The following is a 20,406-nucleotide window of genomic DNA, read 5'->3' as shown; positions in this document are numbered from 1 at the left end:
CACTTATATTGTTAAACTGTTAGTCAAGTTAGCATGGTATTTCACTTAAAGATCTTTAACTGTCGAAAATAAATATTCCAAGGAAACTTTTCTTCCATATAAAGTAAAAAAAGGCGCAGCGAGCGGGCCCGGGTCAAATAGTCAAATAGAATACAAATTCGCCCATCAACACTCCATTTAAAAGCTGAGGCAAACTTCTTACATATCAATGAGTGACGTCCGATTCCTTTATGTCAAAAATAAATTCAGTAGTCGTAGCCACAAAGTGTAAACAAACATTTTTTTCAATCGCTATAAGCATGTTTAATTTTTCGTTGAATATCCATGGCGCAAAGATAATGATCTGTATTTGGTGGGAGAGGAGGACATGTTTTGTATAATGAACTTTGTAGTCGGGTCAGACGATCACAGAGCACCTGCATTAAACATAATAATTTCTCTTACAGAGATCGCTCAACGAAAAACTGCAAGAGTATTCCACCCGACACGAGGTCGTAATTTGCCATTACAAATCCTTCATAACATACAACAATCGAGTTTATGAAAGAACGAAACCCTTGTAATGAATGGAAGAAAAGGCCATAAAATTGGTATCTTCATGCATTATGCATAGTGGAAATAAATTATGGATTTATGAATGACATATAAATGGAAGCCTTAAAGCCTTTTCACAGTCCCCATTGCAGAGAAATAGGGTAGTTCGCAATTGACTTGTAATTGTAATTGATCAATCAGGTAAAATATTCATAATAAAAGCAGTTCAATAATTTTAAAAGGGTACCAATTGGTCATGATAACTATTTTAAGCAGAAAAATAAAGTTAGGACACAAATTGAACAAACGTAGAAACCAGCGCTTTGATATTTCTCTAACAGAGGTCTATTAAAAACAGATAGATGGAGATGGAAATGGAGACGATTAAAAATTATACAAACTTAAAAAAAAGAATTTAAATGTACTGTACTTGCTGTCAAAAATAAGTTTCAGGAAAAATTAATTTATAAAAAAGCACATACACATTTGGAAGATTTTGCGGCCACCCAGACTAACATAAGCTTTTATAAGGGTAGAAACAACTTCCGCTAGGTTAGTGGTTTCTAGTCTCACAACTTTGTCTGCTTTATTGTTCTCTGCGATATGGTTCCCTGTGGGCTGCATCGTATCTTTGCTACTGACAAAACTTATTTTGAAAATTCCAAAAATTATCATTCCAAATTTGTGAATATCTGTATGACAGCAATCACCGATGTACTTAGCAAATGGACACAAAGAGGCGTTTCTCCCCAAAGGACAATTGAAAAAAGAAAAGAAATAAGTAACAATTCATGAACCATAACTGAACGGTAGCAAGGATATGAACGAATGAAATACCTTCATACAAAACATGCACATTATCTGTATAATTGGGTGAATCGTTAATAAAGGGGGTTGGAAAGTATATGCCGCCCCACCCCCCACCCCCCACGCATCCCACCACTTTACAAATTATAACTGCATATATATACATAGCCTTCAGGTTGGTCCTTTCGTGAGTATGTATAACAAAACAATTGATTGGAAATAATAAACGAATACACTTATGGTATTTAGTTGTGTTTTTAGCTTTTGAAGCCCCCCCCCCATATAAATGGTAGGAGAAAAAGTTCTATTGTATTAATCAGATACCAACGATTTATCCATATTTTTGGTAGTTGACATGCCACCACTTGGTAAAATAATTAACAACAAAAAAAGAAAACGAAAGAAAATTGAATTGATATATGAATGTGATTGCTTGACTAATTACAGAGTAATTATTACAAAAGCCATAAATATAATTACATTAAAACGTCAATAAAATGTTATTGCTATATATGTGATGTAAGATTTCTTGTTATGAAGGAATTAATTTGATGATTAAACCAGTATTAATTATGAAAAGAGTTTTTCAAAAAGGTTTTTTAATTAAAAATTTAAGAACTTATCTAAGAGATGATTAAGGGAAATTTTTGTTCAGAGGAATTTAGCATGTATACTATAAAATTGAACTAGCAGCGACAAGCTCAGGTAGAAATAAAAGATTTGTAACGAGTGTACCCGGAAGTAGATAACTAGAGACCGGATTTTATGCAAAATCATATTTTGAATGGATGAATGTATTGAAGTCCAGATTTCACACAAATGATTTTGGACCCAAAATGAATCGTTTTAACCCATTTAGGATTTGCATACTTTGCATATCCATATGCTAAAAAATATGCAAATATCTTTATAGAGTTTTAAAAGATTTATATAACTAAATGTATAAAGCTACCAAGCTTAGATTTTGATCAAATAACCAGTATAGATGTCTCTCACAATGGTAGCAACAATAGCCTGGGAGTTTTTGACATCTGAAGGGGATAGACCCTCCCCATGAGGGCAATGTGAATCAAGAACCATGAAATTTGATATGAATGTTGGTCTCGAATCAAAGGACGAGATAAGACGGGGTTTGTTTATATTCACACATTTAGGTATTAAGAAATAGTACCGAACGGTGAATGTTTGTTCAAGGCGAACGGAAAGGGCTAGAAGTATGAGGTTGTGCGCAATTTAAAGAGCGTCTCGAAAAAATTAGGTTAAAGAAACAATTTGTGCATTATCATTCAATTAGTGCCGCAATCGGTACTATTCGATACTTTCTCTCTGATTGGGCTATAGCTCTGAAATTTAGGATGTAGGTACAACTAGGACACATATATGACCAGCTGAAAAATTTATTCAAAACTAGTACATTGCGGTACCAAAAAAGCAAAATAGTACGAAATAGCTTATCTTTGTGTACAGTGAACGACGAGAGCATGCGTAGTTAAAAAAAAAACAAGTAAGTTCTGCCGGGCCGAATCTTATACACCCTCTGCCATGGATTGCATTTGTGGAGTTCTATGCACGGTATCTCTTTTTAGGCAAGGAAAAAATATTGAATAAGAACTGTTATGCTATTGGAGCTATAGAAATCATTATGTAATATTTCAGTTCATTCGGATAAGAATTGCGCCTTGTAGGGGTTCAAGAAGCAAAATCGAGAGATAGGTTTATATGGTGGCTGTATCAAGCTATTGATCGATTCAGACCATATTAGACACGTGAAGGTCATGAGAGAAGCCGTTGAACAAAATTTCAGCCAAATCGGATGAGAATTGCGCCCTCTAGAGTTTCAAGATCCCAGATCGGTTTATGTGGCAGCTATATCAGGTTATGTACCGAATTGAATCATACTTAACACAGTTATTGGAAGTCATAACAAAATATCTCATGCAAAATTTCAGCCAAGTCGGATGAGAATTGCGCGCTCTATTGGCTCAAGAAGTCAAGATCCAAGATCGGTTTATATGACAGCTATACCAGATTATGAACCGATTTGAATCATACACAGTTTTTGGAAGTGGTACCAAAACACTACGTGCAAAATTTCAGTCAAATCGGATGAGAATTGCGCCGGCTCTAAAAGTCAAGACCCAAGATCGGATTAATGGCAGCTATATAAAAACATGGACTTATTTGAACCATACTTAGGGCAGTTGTTGGAAGTGATACCAAAACACCACGTGCAAAATCTCAGTCAAATCGGACGAGAATTGCGCCCTCTATAGGATCAAGAATTCAAGACCCAAGATCAGTTTATATGGCAGCTATATCAAAACATGAACCGATTTGGCCCATTTGCAATCCCAACCGACCTACACTAATAAAAAGTATTTGTGCAAAATTTCAATCGGCTAGCTTCGAAAGTTAGCGTGCTTTCGACAGACAGACGGACGGACGGACATGGCTAGATCGACTTAAAAGGACATGACGATAAAGAATATATATATATTGTGGGGTCTCAGACGCATATTTCGAGGTGTTACAAACAGAATGAGGAAACTAGTATTCCGTCCTATAGAGCTGTAATTGGTTGTTGTAGCAGTGTGTTGTGTTCTATCCAAAGGGATCTGGGTCTGATTCGAGTGGTTCTGGCTGGACAGTTAAACAGGTGCCGTGTGGTCCCAGGCTACAATCGGTACACACATCCTCCACGTTGGCATCAATCCTTGCTCTGTAGCAGTTGAGGCGCCAGCATCCGCCGGATCGTAATTGAGCTAGAACTACTCTGGCTTGCCGTGGAAGGTCAATTTCTTTAGGTGTGGTAGGTGGCGGTGGTTTTATAAGGACAACATTCACCCGGTAGCTATTCACCTCAGCGAATGGAAACTCTCCAACGAGGCTCTGGATGAGTAGTCCCTTAAGCGTATTGGCTACTGATGAGAAAAGGGAGAGCGGAATGTACGATTCCCCTTATTTGGATCATTTCTAGGCTTCAGTAGCGGGATTACTCTACACATCTTCCAAACATCGGGTAATATAAGAGTGTTCAGAGCCATGTTGAGGACAAATGTAAGGTACTCGAGTCCAGGTAGATTCAGCTTCTTCAGCATAAGTGTAGAGATTCCGTCGGGGCCTAACACTTTGAGTGACATTTGTAACTTCGTCCACCGTAAATTGTGATGGTTGTCCATAGGCTCGGAGACCACGGATACGACGAACGGCCCTCCCTCTTTGTGACTGCGGTCTGGTCCTCAATTCTTCCAGGGTTCGAAAGTGAATTATTAATAGACCACAGCCTGCACCTAACGGCACCTAAATGACATTGCTCCAAATATTCTATTGCACGGTGGTCACCGTAGCGCAGAGGTTAGCACGTCCCCCTATGACGCTGAACGCATGAGCTCGAATCCTGGCGAGAACATCAGCAGTGGTTATCCCCTCCTAATTCCGACGACATTTGTGAGGTACTTTCGCCATGTAAAAACTTCTCGAATTAGGTAAATGAATTATTTGAACGTCATGTGAAAGATAAGTGGTCAGACTATGAAATGAATGTTTGAAAGGGCGCTACGCCTTTTAAATGCTTAGTTATAGCTCATCACAGTCAAAATTTGTGGGAAAATGGTAGTAACTAAGTGGAGGAAAAAATTTTTTTTTTTTAATTTAAGATTTTTTTCTCATTTTTTAAGGCTTTAATATCATCATTACTCCTAATTTTGGTTTTTTGAAAATTTTAAATTACGAAGCGTAGGAAAAGACAATCTTTATAAATTTGTTTTGATTATCCGGAGAATTTTGTTAACTTTACAATAGTGTATGGTAAAGAAATAGTAACACAATTTCAAAAATGCCGATGATACATTGACTAAAACCTTAAAAATATGTTGTAACTTATATATCGTTATAGATATTTCAGACATGTAGGCATGTCTTTTGTAGGATTTCACGAACTCTATACTTGTAAAAAGAATTATGACGATCGGCACATAAATGCTTATTTGGCAGCACTTCAAAATTTGAAATGCTCGAGCTGACCAACATTAACGCCCCACGTCACACCCTGGGCCTGACAGGGTCTATATGCATATTAATTTGAAACAATTTCCACATTTACTGTGTCAAGTTTCGTATAGATATCATTATCTGCTCAAATATTATAAAATTATTCCGAAGATTTTTCGACTGTGAGACATTTCCTCCAGACACTTCTTGAACCTTGGCTTTTTTTAAATTGTTTGCCTCTAAACGAAAATGGGACACGTACGGGCAGCTAAACTCATTTGAATTATGTTAAGGGACAATAAAACAGCGAAATTTGAAAATAAAATGATGGTATAAAAGGGTGAATCCTTTTTCTTTTCCATAAAAGTTGAATAATGAAAACATTTTTACTTTTTAAATAGTGATTATCTTAGAGAAGCTAAAAGAAATCATTATTATTATGTTTTGGATACTTCTACATTTATTAAGTATATCCAACAATAGAAAAAATAAAGACAATCTCTTTTCTAGTCTTCGAGATATTACAGATGCAAACGGGCCAAACTACATGAAAAGTCATATCACCTAAACAAAAAATCTGATCTGATTTTTATACGTACCGTTATTGAAATCACTGTAAAGTTTTACACAAGATAGGTTTTTTCTAAATTTCGTAGGCACAAATGAAAATGTTGATTTTAGCACCTGTTTCATCAGCCTTCGGGCTCGGCTATAGAAAGGTGGCCTTATTTCATTGATTATTATTGATTGATATTGATATGTGAGAAATTTGCCCCTGTTCCTTAATGGAATGTTCATGGGAAAGTTTACAATTTGCAAGTGTTTCGATCACGAATTCCGCTTATGTTAGTTGACTACCCTGCTTATTTCCAGATTCACCTCGCTGATTCTGGGGTTAGAGGATCCGCGCAACGAATCCCATCACGCTCGTCTGCGAGCGTGCCGGGAAATCGGACCGCACTTGGGGTATTCGACTGGCTGGTAAAAGCGAGCGGCTTCTGTGTTAATGATGTCTCGGAATTTTCATCTCGGCAAAAAGCACATTTGAGGGGTGCCAGTTCACTGAAGCGGCGATTGGTGTACGCTCTGAAGCCGATCCAACCGGCCTTCTTTTGATTGATAAATGACCGGCGCTCTGAGGTTATTAAGCCGAGTGGTCGGTCGTGAGTATTAGGGGCCGGTGGTCTGATCCCATAAAAAAAATTACGGCTTGCCAGGATACGTCACTCGGGAGATTAGGGGATGCAATGGAAATGTTTGACGAGCTACTGTACCTCCTCAAAATCCTGGTAGAAGCATACTCATTCGCCGTGGAGAACGTGGGGCCTTCAATCTGCTCTGCCAAAGCAATGCCCCGCTGGCTGTTACCTAGGGGAGATTGACATGAAATGTGTTGCGCATTTAAGTCCCCTAGAACCAGGCGATTATGGACAGTAAGCCACTAATGTTCGGTCTGTAAACCTAGCCACTATCTGTGTCACAAATACCAATGTCCATTGGACATACCGGACATTGGTAATTGGCATTTGGTACTTTCTTTACAGATTAGCTGAATAAAATTTCAAAATTCAGAAAAATCAACAAATAAATGCGCCTAAAATGGGCTTAAGTCCGTAAATTGGGAGATCAGTGCATATGACAGCTATATTTAAATACGGTTCGATCTAAATCATTTTCGGTACGGATAATATAGAGGAACCTAGTGTTTTTCACTGTCTCAAATTTCACCGTAATCGGCTAATAAATGTCTCGCCTATGCACACAAGACTATATCGGTCTATATGACGGCTTTATGTAAATATGGTCGGATATGGGCCATACTCAAATCATATTCATATATCGGTGGCTTAGTGAAACTCACTTTTCCAAATTTCAGAGAAATAGGATTATCAAAGCGTCTGTTATGGGCTTTAAGCCCAAAATCAACAGATCTATGCAAAACAGTGAGTACAACTGAAAGACTAACTTAGCCGTTTTCGTCCATTGTAATACCACAGTTACGGGAGAAGAAAGATTCTTCATAGTTCCTACCATTGAACCATATAGATCGCCCAACAAAATACGATTGATGGGCTCAATACCTTATATCTAGAGATCGGTCTATATGGCAGCTATATCTAAACATGATCCGATTGGGACGATATTTAACAAAAAGATGTAGAGGTTTATCAAATCTCATTGTGCCAAATTCCTCGAAATCGGATGAAAAATGCTCCTTTTATAGGCTCAATACTAAACTAAATCGGAAGGTCGGTCTATATGTATCCAAATATGGTCCGATCTGAACCACATTTGACAGGAATAAGTAGGTATCTTTCAGAACTCACTGTGCCAAATTCCATCGAATTCGGGTAATAAATGGATCTTTAAGGTCTCAACACCCTATATCGGGAGATTGGGAGGTCGGGCATCTATACCCAAATACAGTCCAATCTGGACCGCACTTCCCAGAAATGAGAAGGGGTCTACCAGTTTTCACAGTTCCAAATTTTATCGAAATCGAATGAAAAATTACCAATTTATTGCCTCAAGCTATAGCGGCTATATATAACTATATTCCAATTTTATGAGATCAGAAGGTCAGTTTTATATCCAGAGAATACGAAATCATCATTTTTGGAAAATGTTTTTATACCCAAGATATCTGCAAAACTATAAATACCCAGCTTTTGGATATAAATGGGTAAATACCCGGGTATTTACCCAATTTACCGGATAAATACCTTTTGAGTATTTACCCATCGCCCATCTCTACCTAGTCTCTTCTTCTTCGAAGTCCTCACAGATTCAACAAAAGTCGTTACTGGCTACCTTCAGTCTGTCCGCATGTTTTCCGATCACACAGTGACCTGTCATGATGGACACAATGACTGAAACGTCTGTTCTAGCCAGCGACAGCAAACCGGTTGACCTCTTCAAGTCTAAATTATGCCACATAATTTTGGAATGCGCACAAGGATAACAAAGTCTCCGTAGGCACCGCATGATCAAAGAGAAAGCTCCCTTATCCTGACAGCAGTGCTTGAAGCAATTTGTATAGCCACAGTTTTCAAAGGCATTAGGTGTAGCATTAAATTCAGTGTATCAGATGGTGTCGTCCACAATGCGCAAACAAGTCATCCTTTGGATCCGCCTGAGTATTGAACAGTAGTTGGACTTTTGAAGCGCCGTCCACTAGACCACAACACCGTATAACATTATATGTCTGACAACTAATGTCATGCCCATTAAGTATATTTATCCATTATACGGTCTCAGAACAATATTTCTAAATATTACAAGCGGAATGACGAAATTAGTATACGCCTGCCATATGGTGAAGAATATAGAATCGATTTTATTGATGATAGCACCTTCATGAAATTTAACCTTTGTGCATAACACCACTGTTTCTGTTTCCAATTAAAAACTTTAATTCGCTTTATGATGTTCATCGAAAAACAACATGAAATGATGATTTCACGAAAAACTCGTTGAACTCATATTAAAAAAAAAATAAATAAAAAAAAAAAAATATATATATATATATATATATATTTACATTAACCAATTGCGTGGTGGTAGTCATCCCTACCCATCAAAAGGACATTAATTTTATAATTATATACAATTTTTCCGACCTGAAAATCAAATAAAAATGTTGGAAAATAACGAAATGAAACAGGATTATTTTTCCAATTATAAGTTGCCTGCCAGCGAGTCACAGTAACAATTTTATAACACCAGGACAAACACAGACATGCAACTGAACTGGAGATTTGTTTACCCAAACGAAAGGGTTGGCCAAGGCAACACGAAAAGCCAGACCCCAGCTTACCAAAGCATTCGCAGATAGATCCCATTACAAAGTAAAAGTTCTACCTCCTCCCACGCTCACAAAAACCTTTGAAATAAATACAAAATGGAGAAAAACGCGATGTTCCGACAATATTTTATGTTTTTTTTTAACATATAATCTTTTATTAAAAGTTATACTTTATTTTGATTGCGTGTATTTATGACACAGCGCAGCGGTATGAAATTAAACCGAAGATAGGAGGAAAAGATGGACAAATGATGGTGATGGTGATGGTGATGGTGACCGTGTGGATTGATGTTGTTGACGATAAAGGATTTAATCAAAATGAATTGGGTGTTCCCACGTAATTTTTAACGGAAAAAACGAGGCGAAGAGGATTTGAATTAAGTGCCATCGTGGATTTTACCGTTGCTAAGGGACTCAACAAGAAAGTGAGTTTAAAGCAATGGGTGTATGTTCCCCCACACGCACACACACACGTAGCCACATTTTCATGTTGAGGTGGAGACCCTCGTCAAACTCCTGTAGGTGAGCAAGTGACCGTTGGTTATTTAAAGGCGCCAATAACCCGCCTTGTCATTTCGATCATCATAGGTAGTCAGTATTTGTGCAAGAGTCGGTGCAACCCGGCTTCTGACTGAGGCTCTCCGCTCGATACCGCTGATGGTCCGCGACTGCCGCTGCAGCTACTCCGTATGGAGCATTCCACTATCCGCATATATACATTTTTGACCAAATAATGAAAATGCAAATTTTTATCATAATATATGGTTTTATTGTTTTTCAAAGTATCTTCCAGCATGATTTATACACTTTTGTATACGTTCAAACCAATTGTTGAAGCACTTTTTGACTTCGATTGAAACACCTTCAAAACATGGTTTGCGGTATACGCATAAAAATGCGGTATTCGCCACTACTTATACTACATGATCAATGCAAATTTGACCATGAACTTTCTATTAAGGAACAGGGTCAAACTTCTTACATATCAATGAATGCAGTCCGATTCAAGCTTAAGCTCAATGATAAGGGGCCTCAGAAATGTCGCCAGCATTAGAAGGAGAAAATTCACCGCTGGAAATTTTTTCTGATGGTCTAGCCAGAATTTGAACCCAGGCGTTCAGCATCGTAGCCGGTCACGCTAACCTCTGCGCTACGGTGGCCTCCCACATCATCAGTATTTGTTTTTATTTTGTTTCGTTATTGTATGGTGATGAAATTCGATGCGAAAATTCCATTTCGCAACAACACCGTTTGTTACTTTGACGGACACGATAGCAAGACCACGGCAACAGACCATAATTTGCTAAATTCAGTAAAAACAAGTAAAAGCGAGCTATGTTCACCAGTCATAGAAAAACACTACATCCAAAATTGCACGCAAATCGAGTCATAATTGTGTCCTCCAGAGGTTCAAAAAGTCAAACTGGGAGATCGGTTTATATGGCAGCTATATCAGGTTATATACCGATATAGACCATATATGGAACAGTTGTTAGTCAAAATAAAACACCTCATGCAAAATTTCAGCCAAATCGAATAAGAATTGCGCCGTCTAGAAGCTCAAGAAGTCAAGACCCAAGATCGGTTTATATGGCAGCTATATCAAAACATGGACCTATTTGGTCCGTTTACAATCCCAATCGCCCTACACTAACAAGAAGTATTTGTGCAAAATTTCAAGCGCCTAGCCTTACTCCTTCTAAAGTTAGCATGAAATTCGACAGACGGGTTGACGGACATGGCTAGATTGACTTAAAATATTGTATTATAACGATCAAGAATATAAATACTATGTGGGGTCTTAGACGCATAGTTCGAGATGTTACAAACGAAATGACGAAATTAGTATAACCCCCATCCTATGGTGGTATGAATAGAACAAAAGCTAAGATATGTTGTTAATCTAACAGCAATATTTTTGCATACCGACTTATTTCGCAATATTTTATGGAACAGCGGCAGAGTTGAGTTTGAAATGTTGTTAAATAAATTGAAAGTCTATGTAAACAAATACACAATATGAACCATTAAGACGTGATTTAATTCACTGTATGTAACAGTTTTACATAAGATTTCAAAATTATAATGAAATCAGTGCATTTTTTCTCAAATCGCAGAGGCATTTCTGACGGGCTTGAAACCGGACAATTTTTACGATTTCGGATTGCCGGAAGAGGTTTGTTTGAAGACATATAGCTCAGAAAACTGACTTACAGTGGATGGCTTGTTGGTGGTTAGTGTTCGTAGACTTCACCTAGTCTTTATTTCATGTTTTCATTTCGATCCTCGAAAAAAATATCCCTATCTCGAATAGGTACCTATTACGAAAAATGTTAAATGCCTTCCAGGAGTAGGTTCAAAATGCACTCCGAAGACCCAACAGCTGCGGTGGTGACATCAGACCGTTGTTGACCCCCCCTCCTAAAGGTGCGGGGGCCTTGGCAGCACCTGTCGTCGAGAGTAATGCTTCAAGCGCACAACCGGTCGTTGGACTTACAATTAAGGAAGAGACAAAACCGGAGGGATTCGCAGTTCATCCCCAGCCATTAAGTAAAGGTGGTGTTTCAGATTCAGATAGCGACAGTGTCAATGAAACAGCCGAATCGGGAGATGAGGACAGCGGGTTGACGCAGGAGTGAGCGAAGTCTTAGCTAAGCTCACATGGAGCCCGAGAAAGCAATCCGGGTCACGACGAAGGAGATAGACCAGCATCGGCAGCGCAATTGGCCGAAAACGCAGGATGCTGGAAGAGATAGAACTGACATTCCAGGCAGACAGAGAATCAGATCTCCCGAAGAGCATAACACTGCTAAGACGCTGAAGAATAAAAAGAGCTCCCGGTTTTTAAGTAAACTGGGAAGACCAAGCCAGCCTTCCCGCAATGAAAACTCCAGACAGTGTCCTACGGAGTGAGACAAGGTCGGAACAGGAACGAAGGAAGCGCGCACGGCCCCTGAGCCTTCATGGAGGACTGTGACTTCCAAAAGGATGCCACATCTATCACGGAAGGGGAAGAGAGTCGCTGAGAAAAGTAAAGAGCCATCCTCTTACGCCAGAGTGGCAAGGAAGCACAACAGAGATGAGATGACTAATGCAGTCACCGATCTCGGTAATGCATCCGGTATTATTCCATTAGATCATCGGTCCCAAATGAAGCATCTGGTAAATGAACGGGTTTTCGAACATGTGTTGAACTCTGAAGGAGATCCACCTAGACAAATTATGAGCTGTAAGTATAGAGGGGACATCTTGAATGTAGTGATATCGCCAAAAAGCTCGTTGGAAGTATCCACAGTCACTGAGACGCTAAAGTCGCCTTTGTGAGAAAGATGAGATATCCCCCAGCTCACAAAGGCGACGGTATTCATCTTCGCGGCGGAACGCATGATGGAAGTTTAAACAAGAAAAACCAAGATTTTGTCGTGGTGAAATGGGAGCTCTTCCACAGGGTGGAGAATAAGGAAGGAACTCTCCTTGTGGTGAGCATTGATCATGTCTCCGTGACAAGTTTGGCTAAGAGTGAAGGCATGGCGCACTACGGGAACAAGGACATATTTTTCAAGATTGGGAAGACTAGGTTAGGCAAATAAACTTATATTGAGCCATCAGGCAGTGCAGTGGCAGGACATTCAATACCGCCTCACGAACAGAAGGCCGACGAGACAATAACCGACTCACCCAATATTGGGAAGACTAGAATAAGCAAAGATCTTAATACATACATATCAGGCAGTGCAGGGACGAGAGACTCAATATAGTCTAACGAACAGTTTCGGAAGAATATGATGGATAAAAATCCTAACGTTAAAACAACAGACAGTGCAGTGACAGGAAAATCAATGCCGCATAACGAACAGGGAGCAGACGATTTTGCTTCACCCATTCCCAAGATGCCCATTTACTGGAGGACAAATGATTGAGGTCATCCAGATTAACTTCCACCGGAGCGAGATAGCTACACACGTTCTGATGGAAAAAATCAACAAGGGCAAGATTCATATTGCCTTAATTCAGGTGCCATGGATGACCTGTAACAAAGTTTCTCGACTGAACTAGATCAACTACCAATGATTCTATGCTAACATTGGAACTCGGCCGAGAACCTGAGTTATTTGTCATAAAAATTTTAATTATATATTTTTTCGTCAGAGTTGTCAACGTCGGATGCAACAGGGATGCGACAGGGAGACGGCGAAGACGACTCTCCGACACCGCCACCCACGTGGAAGCTGCAACGGCTGGAGAGGAAAGCAAAACAGAGAGGAAACGAGGTACTAATAGGGTGCGATACGAACTCTCACCACATTTCGTGTGGTAGTACCAACATAAATAAGCGGCGCCAAGCACTGGCAGAATTCTTGTATACTAACGACCTAATAAAACTTAACATTGGTTACGCTCTAGTCTAGGTCTCTAAGGGGCACTCCTTCTCAGACCATCGCTATTTCATGATTAGAATAGCACGGCCAACGCCGAATCCGATAAGCTTCCATAATAAGCTGAAAACCAACTGGTCAAAATACGGAAGATTACTTTGAAGCCGTCTTCTGATAATTTAGATTGGGCAAGATAATTTATAGTGCCCAAGAATAGAAGACATTTACGATAATGTCAACAGGATTACGACGGAAATAATGGGTCTTGTGAAGATAGTTGTAATCTTATCTTCGAGAAAGGAAATCAAATGCAAAATTGCCCATGAACATTCAATTAAGGAACAGGGGCAAACTTCTCACATATTAATGAGTGCTGTCCGATTCAAGTTTAAGCTTAATGATAAGGGGCTTCCTTTTTATACTCGGGAAAGAGGTCCAACGACTTTTCAACAGAGCCCGTCGTAAAAAAAGAGTAAGTTTAGTGGCATATTACCAAAGCTCTGGAAGCTTTTCTACGAACCAAAAAGAAAAATTTTTCTTTCAAAAACCCATGTCCAAACTGAAACGTTAGCAGACGACATGGGAGTGAGAGCAGAGACAGGGGGAGTATATGTTGAGGCTTTGGTGAAAACGCATTTTCCACAAAATACGACGGGACTCACAGCGACACACGGAGAATCTTGGAATAATGAGCTTGGCTGAAGGCCTATCATTACAGAGTTTGTGGTAATTTTGATTTGAACCTAATTTAGCACAGTTGTTGGTGGCTCTAGAGGCTCAAGAAGTCAAGATCCAAGATCGGTTTATATGGCAGCTATATGAAAACATGGACCGATTTGATATCAAAACACCCCATTATATAAGACCATCACCCAGGCTGGAACTTTGAGCTCCGATTTGTGTCGTGCTCATTGTTATCACGAGAAGCTTAGCTGCGAGCTTGCGGGCGCGTCCCCTCCATACGGAGTAGCTGCAATTGCAGTCGCGGACAATCAGCGGTATGGAGAGAAGAGTCTCAGTGAGAGGGCGAGTGGTGCCAGCTCTCTCATAAATACTGAGTGTCTATGATGCTCGATATGACAAGACGAGTTGTTGGCGCCTTTAAATAACAAATGGCCATAATGTTCACGCGACGATCGGTCCTTTAGACCCAAACTAGCTTGCTTACTTATAGGGGCTAGATGAGGATCGCCACCTCCACATATAGACAAGTGGCTACAACAACAACCAATATGGCCAATTTTTATACCCACCACCGAAGGATGGGGGTATATTCATTTTGTCATTCCGTTTGCAACACATCGAAATATCCATTTCCGACCCCATAAAGTATATATATTCTTGATCAACGTAAAAACATAAGACGATCTAGCCATGTCCGTCTGTCTGTCCGTCCGTCTGTCTGTTGAAATCATAGATATGTTGAGCTGAAACTTTCGACAGATTCTTTTTTCGTCCATAAGCAGGTTAAGTTCGAAGATGGGCTATATTGGACTATATCTTGAAATAGCCCCCATATAGACCGATCCGCCGTTTTAGGGTCTTAGGCCCATAAAAGCCACATTTATTATCCGATGTTGATGATATTTGGGACAGTGAGTTGTGTTAGGCATTCTTCTTCAATTTGCCCCAGATCGGTCCAGATTTGGATATAGCTGCCATATAGACCGATCCCTCGATTTAAGGCTTTGGGCCCCTTAAAAGGGGCATTTATTGTCCGATATCACCGAAATTTGGGACAGTTAGTTGTGTTAGGTCCTCGACATACTTCTGCAATATGGCACAGATCAGTCCAGATTTGGATATAGCTGCCATATAGACCGCTCGATTTAAGATTTGGAGCCCATAAAAGGCGCATTTATTGACCGATGTGACCGAAATTTGGGACAGTGAGTTGTGTTAGGACATTCGAAATTTTTCTGTAACTTGGCCCAAATCGGTCCAGATTTGAATATAGCTGCCATATAGACCGATATCTCGATTTAAAGTCTTGGCCCCATAAAAGGCGCAATAACAATCCGATTTCACTGAAATTTGATACAATGACTTATGTTAGGCTTCTCTACATCCGTGTCGTATATTGTTCAGATCGGTTAATTTTTAGATATAGCTACTAAAACGACAAATGTTTTGTTATTCACAATTGAACAATGACTTGTACTTATTAGTGTTTGTTCCAAATCGGAGCATATTTCGATAAAGCTGGTATGGGGCATAAGGTATGCATTTTTACCGGATTTTGACGAAAGGTTGTTGACATATATACCCGAGGTGGTGGGTATCCAAAGTATTTTTTTACTAAATTTCAAAGTTTCTCACTGGCAAAAAACACGTGGAATTTTTTGAACTTGAATTAAAGCTTAAAATGTTCCCAACACCTTAGATATGCGTCGCCATATCCTAGCCATAAATGAGGTCGAGGTAGCCAAAAAAAATAGTCGAATTTCAAACAGTCACTGTTCAATCTGAAATCGCTATTCCGAAGCTATTAGAGAAAATTCTGTCTCAAACATCAAGTCTCTTCTATATTGTCTCCCTACCAACATGGGTTTCAGAAATCGAAATCGACGATAACAAATATTTTACAATTTACTTGTTTGGTCAACGATGGCTTTAGGGAACGCTACCAAACGGATACTACATATACCGATTTTAGTAAAGCATTTGATAAAGTCAACCACAACCTTCTGTTAAGGAAAATAGATCTTATTGGTTTCAGTCCATCTTTACTAAAGTGGACCAGATCATATCTGACTGGACGTACTCAAAGAGTTAAATTTGATACTGCAGTTTCCAAATCAATTGTTGTCTCTTCAGGTGTTCCACAGGGTAGTTACCTTGGTCCTGTGTTCTTTTGTTTGTTCATAAACGATATCCCTTTTACTTTAAAGCACTCGAATATTTTGATGTATGCAGATGATGTAAAGATCTTCAGATTTTCAGTATTACGTCTGATTTTATAGTTCATATGTGAAAGGAACTTTTTTCGGTATCGCTTCTTCTACAAAACACAAAAAGAATCATTCAAATATCTCTATTCCATCTCTGTAATCGGAAACATAAAAGTAAATTTTTCAAAAAAGTCTAATTTTCCAAATTTTGTTGTTGACAAACGTCTTACTTATGCAATATACCTCACTTTAAAGAAAATATCCATACTTTTTCATACGGAGATGTTTAATCTAGAGATTGGTGTAGCTACCATATAGAGAAATGTTTTAATGTTTTTTTTTAGCAATTCCGGTTAATAAGAAATTCACTCTCGAAGAGGAAACAGAACTCGGTCTCTGGGCGCTCTAGACCAGGTTCCCTCTTCGTCCGGGTAGCATGAACTATTACATTCCCCTCTACAGAAGAATGTGACGCTATAAAAAGTATTTTGCACTCGGTTTTAATTGTTGATTTTGTAAATCTATAAATTGATGGTCCAGGCAGAAAACGGGTCCCATCTTTGTCTATTCTGAGTCTGAGTGAGTTAACATATTGAAAATTGGCGATTGAGCTGAAATTTTGAACGCAGAGTACACTAATGCTCTCACACTACCACATCAAGCACCGTTCAGATATGACCCCAACAAAGCGGTCTGGAGATTAGAAGCCGAATTTGTCGAAATGGGTGCCAAATAGATCTAAAAATAGAAAAAAGTCACCATATAAACTTCTTAAATTTTTGAAAGGATTGGTGGAAATTTGGTAGGTACAGTACACTTAAAACCTTTAATATTCACGCTTAGTTAGATCCATTAATAGAATAAGGCTATGGTGGTGAATTACGATGATGTTGACCGATCAAATTTATTGCGATTTTACTAAATTTATTCTCGAGATATGTCCTTTTATTTTGTTGATAAACAATGGTATACCCAATATTAAATTGTTCAAATTTAAAAATGGTTTATTAAAGTAGAAGAAGGCTATTATGTGTTTATAAATAACAAAAAAAAAGAAATTTTACATTTTTTCGATTAAAAAGAGCTATTTTAATTCGTGGGAATAAAGCTGTTGGTATTTCCATTTTCGATATGCGTTTCTATATATGTGAGGTGTAAAAATTGGGTTTTTGCATAAGGCCAAGAATTTCCATATTATTTACAATTATTTTCTCGTAGAGGATTTTCAATTTTTATACCCTCCACCATAAGATGGGGGGTATACTAATTTCGTCATTCTGTTTGTAACTACCCGAAATATTCGTCTGAGACCCCATAAAGTATATATATTCTTGATCGTCGTGAAATTTTATGTCGATCTAGCCATGTCCGTCCGTCTGTCCGTCCGTCTGTCCGTCCGTCCGTCCGTCCGTCCGTCCGTCCGTCTGTCTGTCGAAAGCACGCTAACTTCCGAAGGAGTAAAGCTAGCCGCTTGAAATTTTGCACAAATACTTCTTATTAGTGTAGGTCGGTTGGTATTGTAAATGGGCCATATCGGTCCATGTTTTGATATAGCTGCCATATAAACCGATCTTGGGTCTTGACTTCTTGAGCCTCTAGAGTGCGCAATTCTTATCCGATTGGAATGAATTTTTGCATGACGTGTTTTGTTATGATATCCAACAACTGCGCCAAGTATAGTTCAAATCGGTCCATAACCTGATATAGCTGCCATATAAACCGATCTTGGGTCTTGACTTCTTGAGCCTCTAGCGTGCGCAATTCTTACCCGATCAGAATGAAATTTTGCACGTCGTGTTTTGTTATTATATCCAACAACTGTGCCAAGTATGGTTCAAATCGGTCCATAACCTGATATAGCTGCCATATAAACCGATCTTGGGTCTTGACTTCTTGAGCCTCTAGAGTGCGCAATTCTTATCCGATAGGAATGAAATTTTGCACGACGTGTTTTGTTATGATATCCAACAACTGTGCCAAGTATGGTTCAAATCGGTCCATAACCTGATATAGCTGCCATATAAACCGATCTTGGGTCTTGACTTCTTGAGCCTCTAGCGTGCACAATTCTTATCCGATCAGAATGAAATTGTGCACGACGTGTTTTGTTATGATATCCAACAACTGTGCCAAGTATGGTTCAAATCGGCCCATAACCTGATATAGCTGCCATATAAACCGATCTGGGGTCTTGACTTCTTGAGCCTCTAGAGGGCCCAATTCTTATCCGAATGGAATGGAATTTCGCACGACGTGTTTTGTTATGATACCCAACAACTGTGCCAAGTATGGTTTAAATCGGTCCATAACCTGATATAGCTGCCATATAAACCGATCTTGGGTCTTGACTTCTTGAGCCTCTAGAGGGCACAATTCTTATCCGATTTGAATGAATTTTTGCACGAAGTATTTCGTTATAATATCCAACAACTGTGCCAAGTATGGTTGAAATCGGTCCATAACCTGATATAGCTGTCATATAAACTGATCTGGGGATTTGACTTCTTGAGCTTTTAGATGGCGCAATTCCTATCCGATTTGGCTGAAATTTTGCATGACGTATTTTATTTTTACTTTCAACAACTGTGTCAAATAAGGTTCAAATCGGTTCATAACCTGATATAGCTGCCATATAAACCGATCTGGGATCTTGACTTCTTGACCCCTAGAGGTCGCAATTATTATCCGATATGCCAGAAATTTTGTCATGACCATCAACAAACGTGTTTATAATGGTCTGAATCGTTCTATAGCCCGATACAGATCCCATATAAATCGTTCTCTCTATTTTACTTCGTGAGCCCCAATGGACGCAATTCTTATACGAATTGGCTGAAATTTTACACAGGTCTCCAACATACATATAATTTAATTGTGGTCCGAACCGGACCATATCTTGATATCGTTTTAATAGCAGAGCAACTCTTTTCTTATATCCTTTTTTGCCTAAGAAGAGATGCCAGGAAAGAACTCGACAAATGCGATCCATGGTGGAGGGTATATAAGATTCGGCCCGGCCGAACTTAGCACGTTTTTACTTGTTTTTGTGTGCTTTTTGATAAAAATTAACCAGACATAATGACTCAATTGCTGTTCTAATTCACTCAATGCTCTAGCCTGGCATTATTGTTATTGATGATGTGCTTTGAGATTTATTAGAGTAATAAATTTCAACTAATTTCATAAAAGAAAACGAAACAACAGGAAATAAGAGAACAGCCAAAATAAAACACGGAAACGGAAGGTTCATATAATGCCAAATTACTTGAACAAACACACATGTACATAGGTGAGTACTTGCCCAAGCACATGAATGTATCACATACGCGTATGTGTTACACTCAAAGAACAAAGGTTAAAAGTGTAGCAAGGACACAATACAACAATAACCAAAGTACATGAAACAACCAAAAAACTACAAATGTAATAAAAATAAAGGAAACAATTGAAAATGCTTGACAAAACAATAAAAAGCCAAGAACATTTGAAGAAAAACTTAAGAAGCACTTGAAGTAGTTTGAACCGAGAAACGAACAAATTACTTAGAGTATTGTCTAAAGGGAAGCAGAATCATGAAATTCAAAGGGGTGGCGAATGGCTCTGCCCTCAATCCCTACTAACAGAAGAACTTCACATGAAAAAATAAAAAAAATGAAAGTTTAACTGCTTTTTAAGATGTTGCAGAGCGAAAAAAGGAATAGAAGAACAGCACTGTGAAGTATGACCAATCAAAAATCCATTACAATTGTTTCGCTCGAATACAACTAAACAAAACAGTATAAATATACGAAGTAGATTCTCCCCACACAGCGATGCCTTTGCCAATACATTCGCATTTTACAACACCACATACACACTCGTAACGAAAAAGAAGTGAGGATAGTCTCTTCCGTAAAGGAAATCAAAGTACAGCAAAACATCCTGTGAGCATCGTTATAAAAGCATCCGTCCCAAAAACAAAGAACAACAGCAAACGGAGGAGCTGCTGATGCTACAAAAAAAC

General features: G+C 38.8%; 1 protein-coding gene across 2 annotated transcripts in view; it reads right to left on the bottom strand.

The window, feature by feature from the left end:
• LOC106091367 (probable ATP-dependent RNA helicase CG8611) overlaps positions 1–20,406 on the bottom strand; it is a 78,578-nt gene that overhangs the window by 17,877 nt on the left and 40,295 nt on the right. Inside the window, exon 7 of one of the 2 annotated variants that reach the window (XM_013257865.2) lies at positions 16,888–17,141. The exons of the other annotated variant lie outside the window; for it this stretch is intronic. Coding sequence (XP_013113319.2) covers positions 17,104–17,141 — 38 coding nt within the window. The 3' untranslated portion in view covers positions 16,888–17,103. Of the gene's footprint in view, positions 1–16,887; positions 17,142–20,406 lie in introns of those variants that run through there. 2 annotated transcript variants of the gene reach the window in all.

Source organism: Stomoxys calcitrans, chromosome 4 (assembly GCF_963082655.1).
Source record: "Stomoxys calcitrans chromosome 4, idStoCalc2.1, whole genome shotgun sequence".
Classification (NCBI taxonomy): Eukaryota; Metazoa; Arthropoda; class Insecta; order Diptera; family Muscidae; genus Stomoxys; species Stomoxys calcitrans.
The sequence above is the reverse complement of the archived record's forward strand: the minus strand, read 5'-3'. Positions and strand labels throughout refer to the sequence as shown.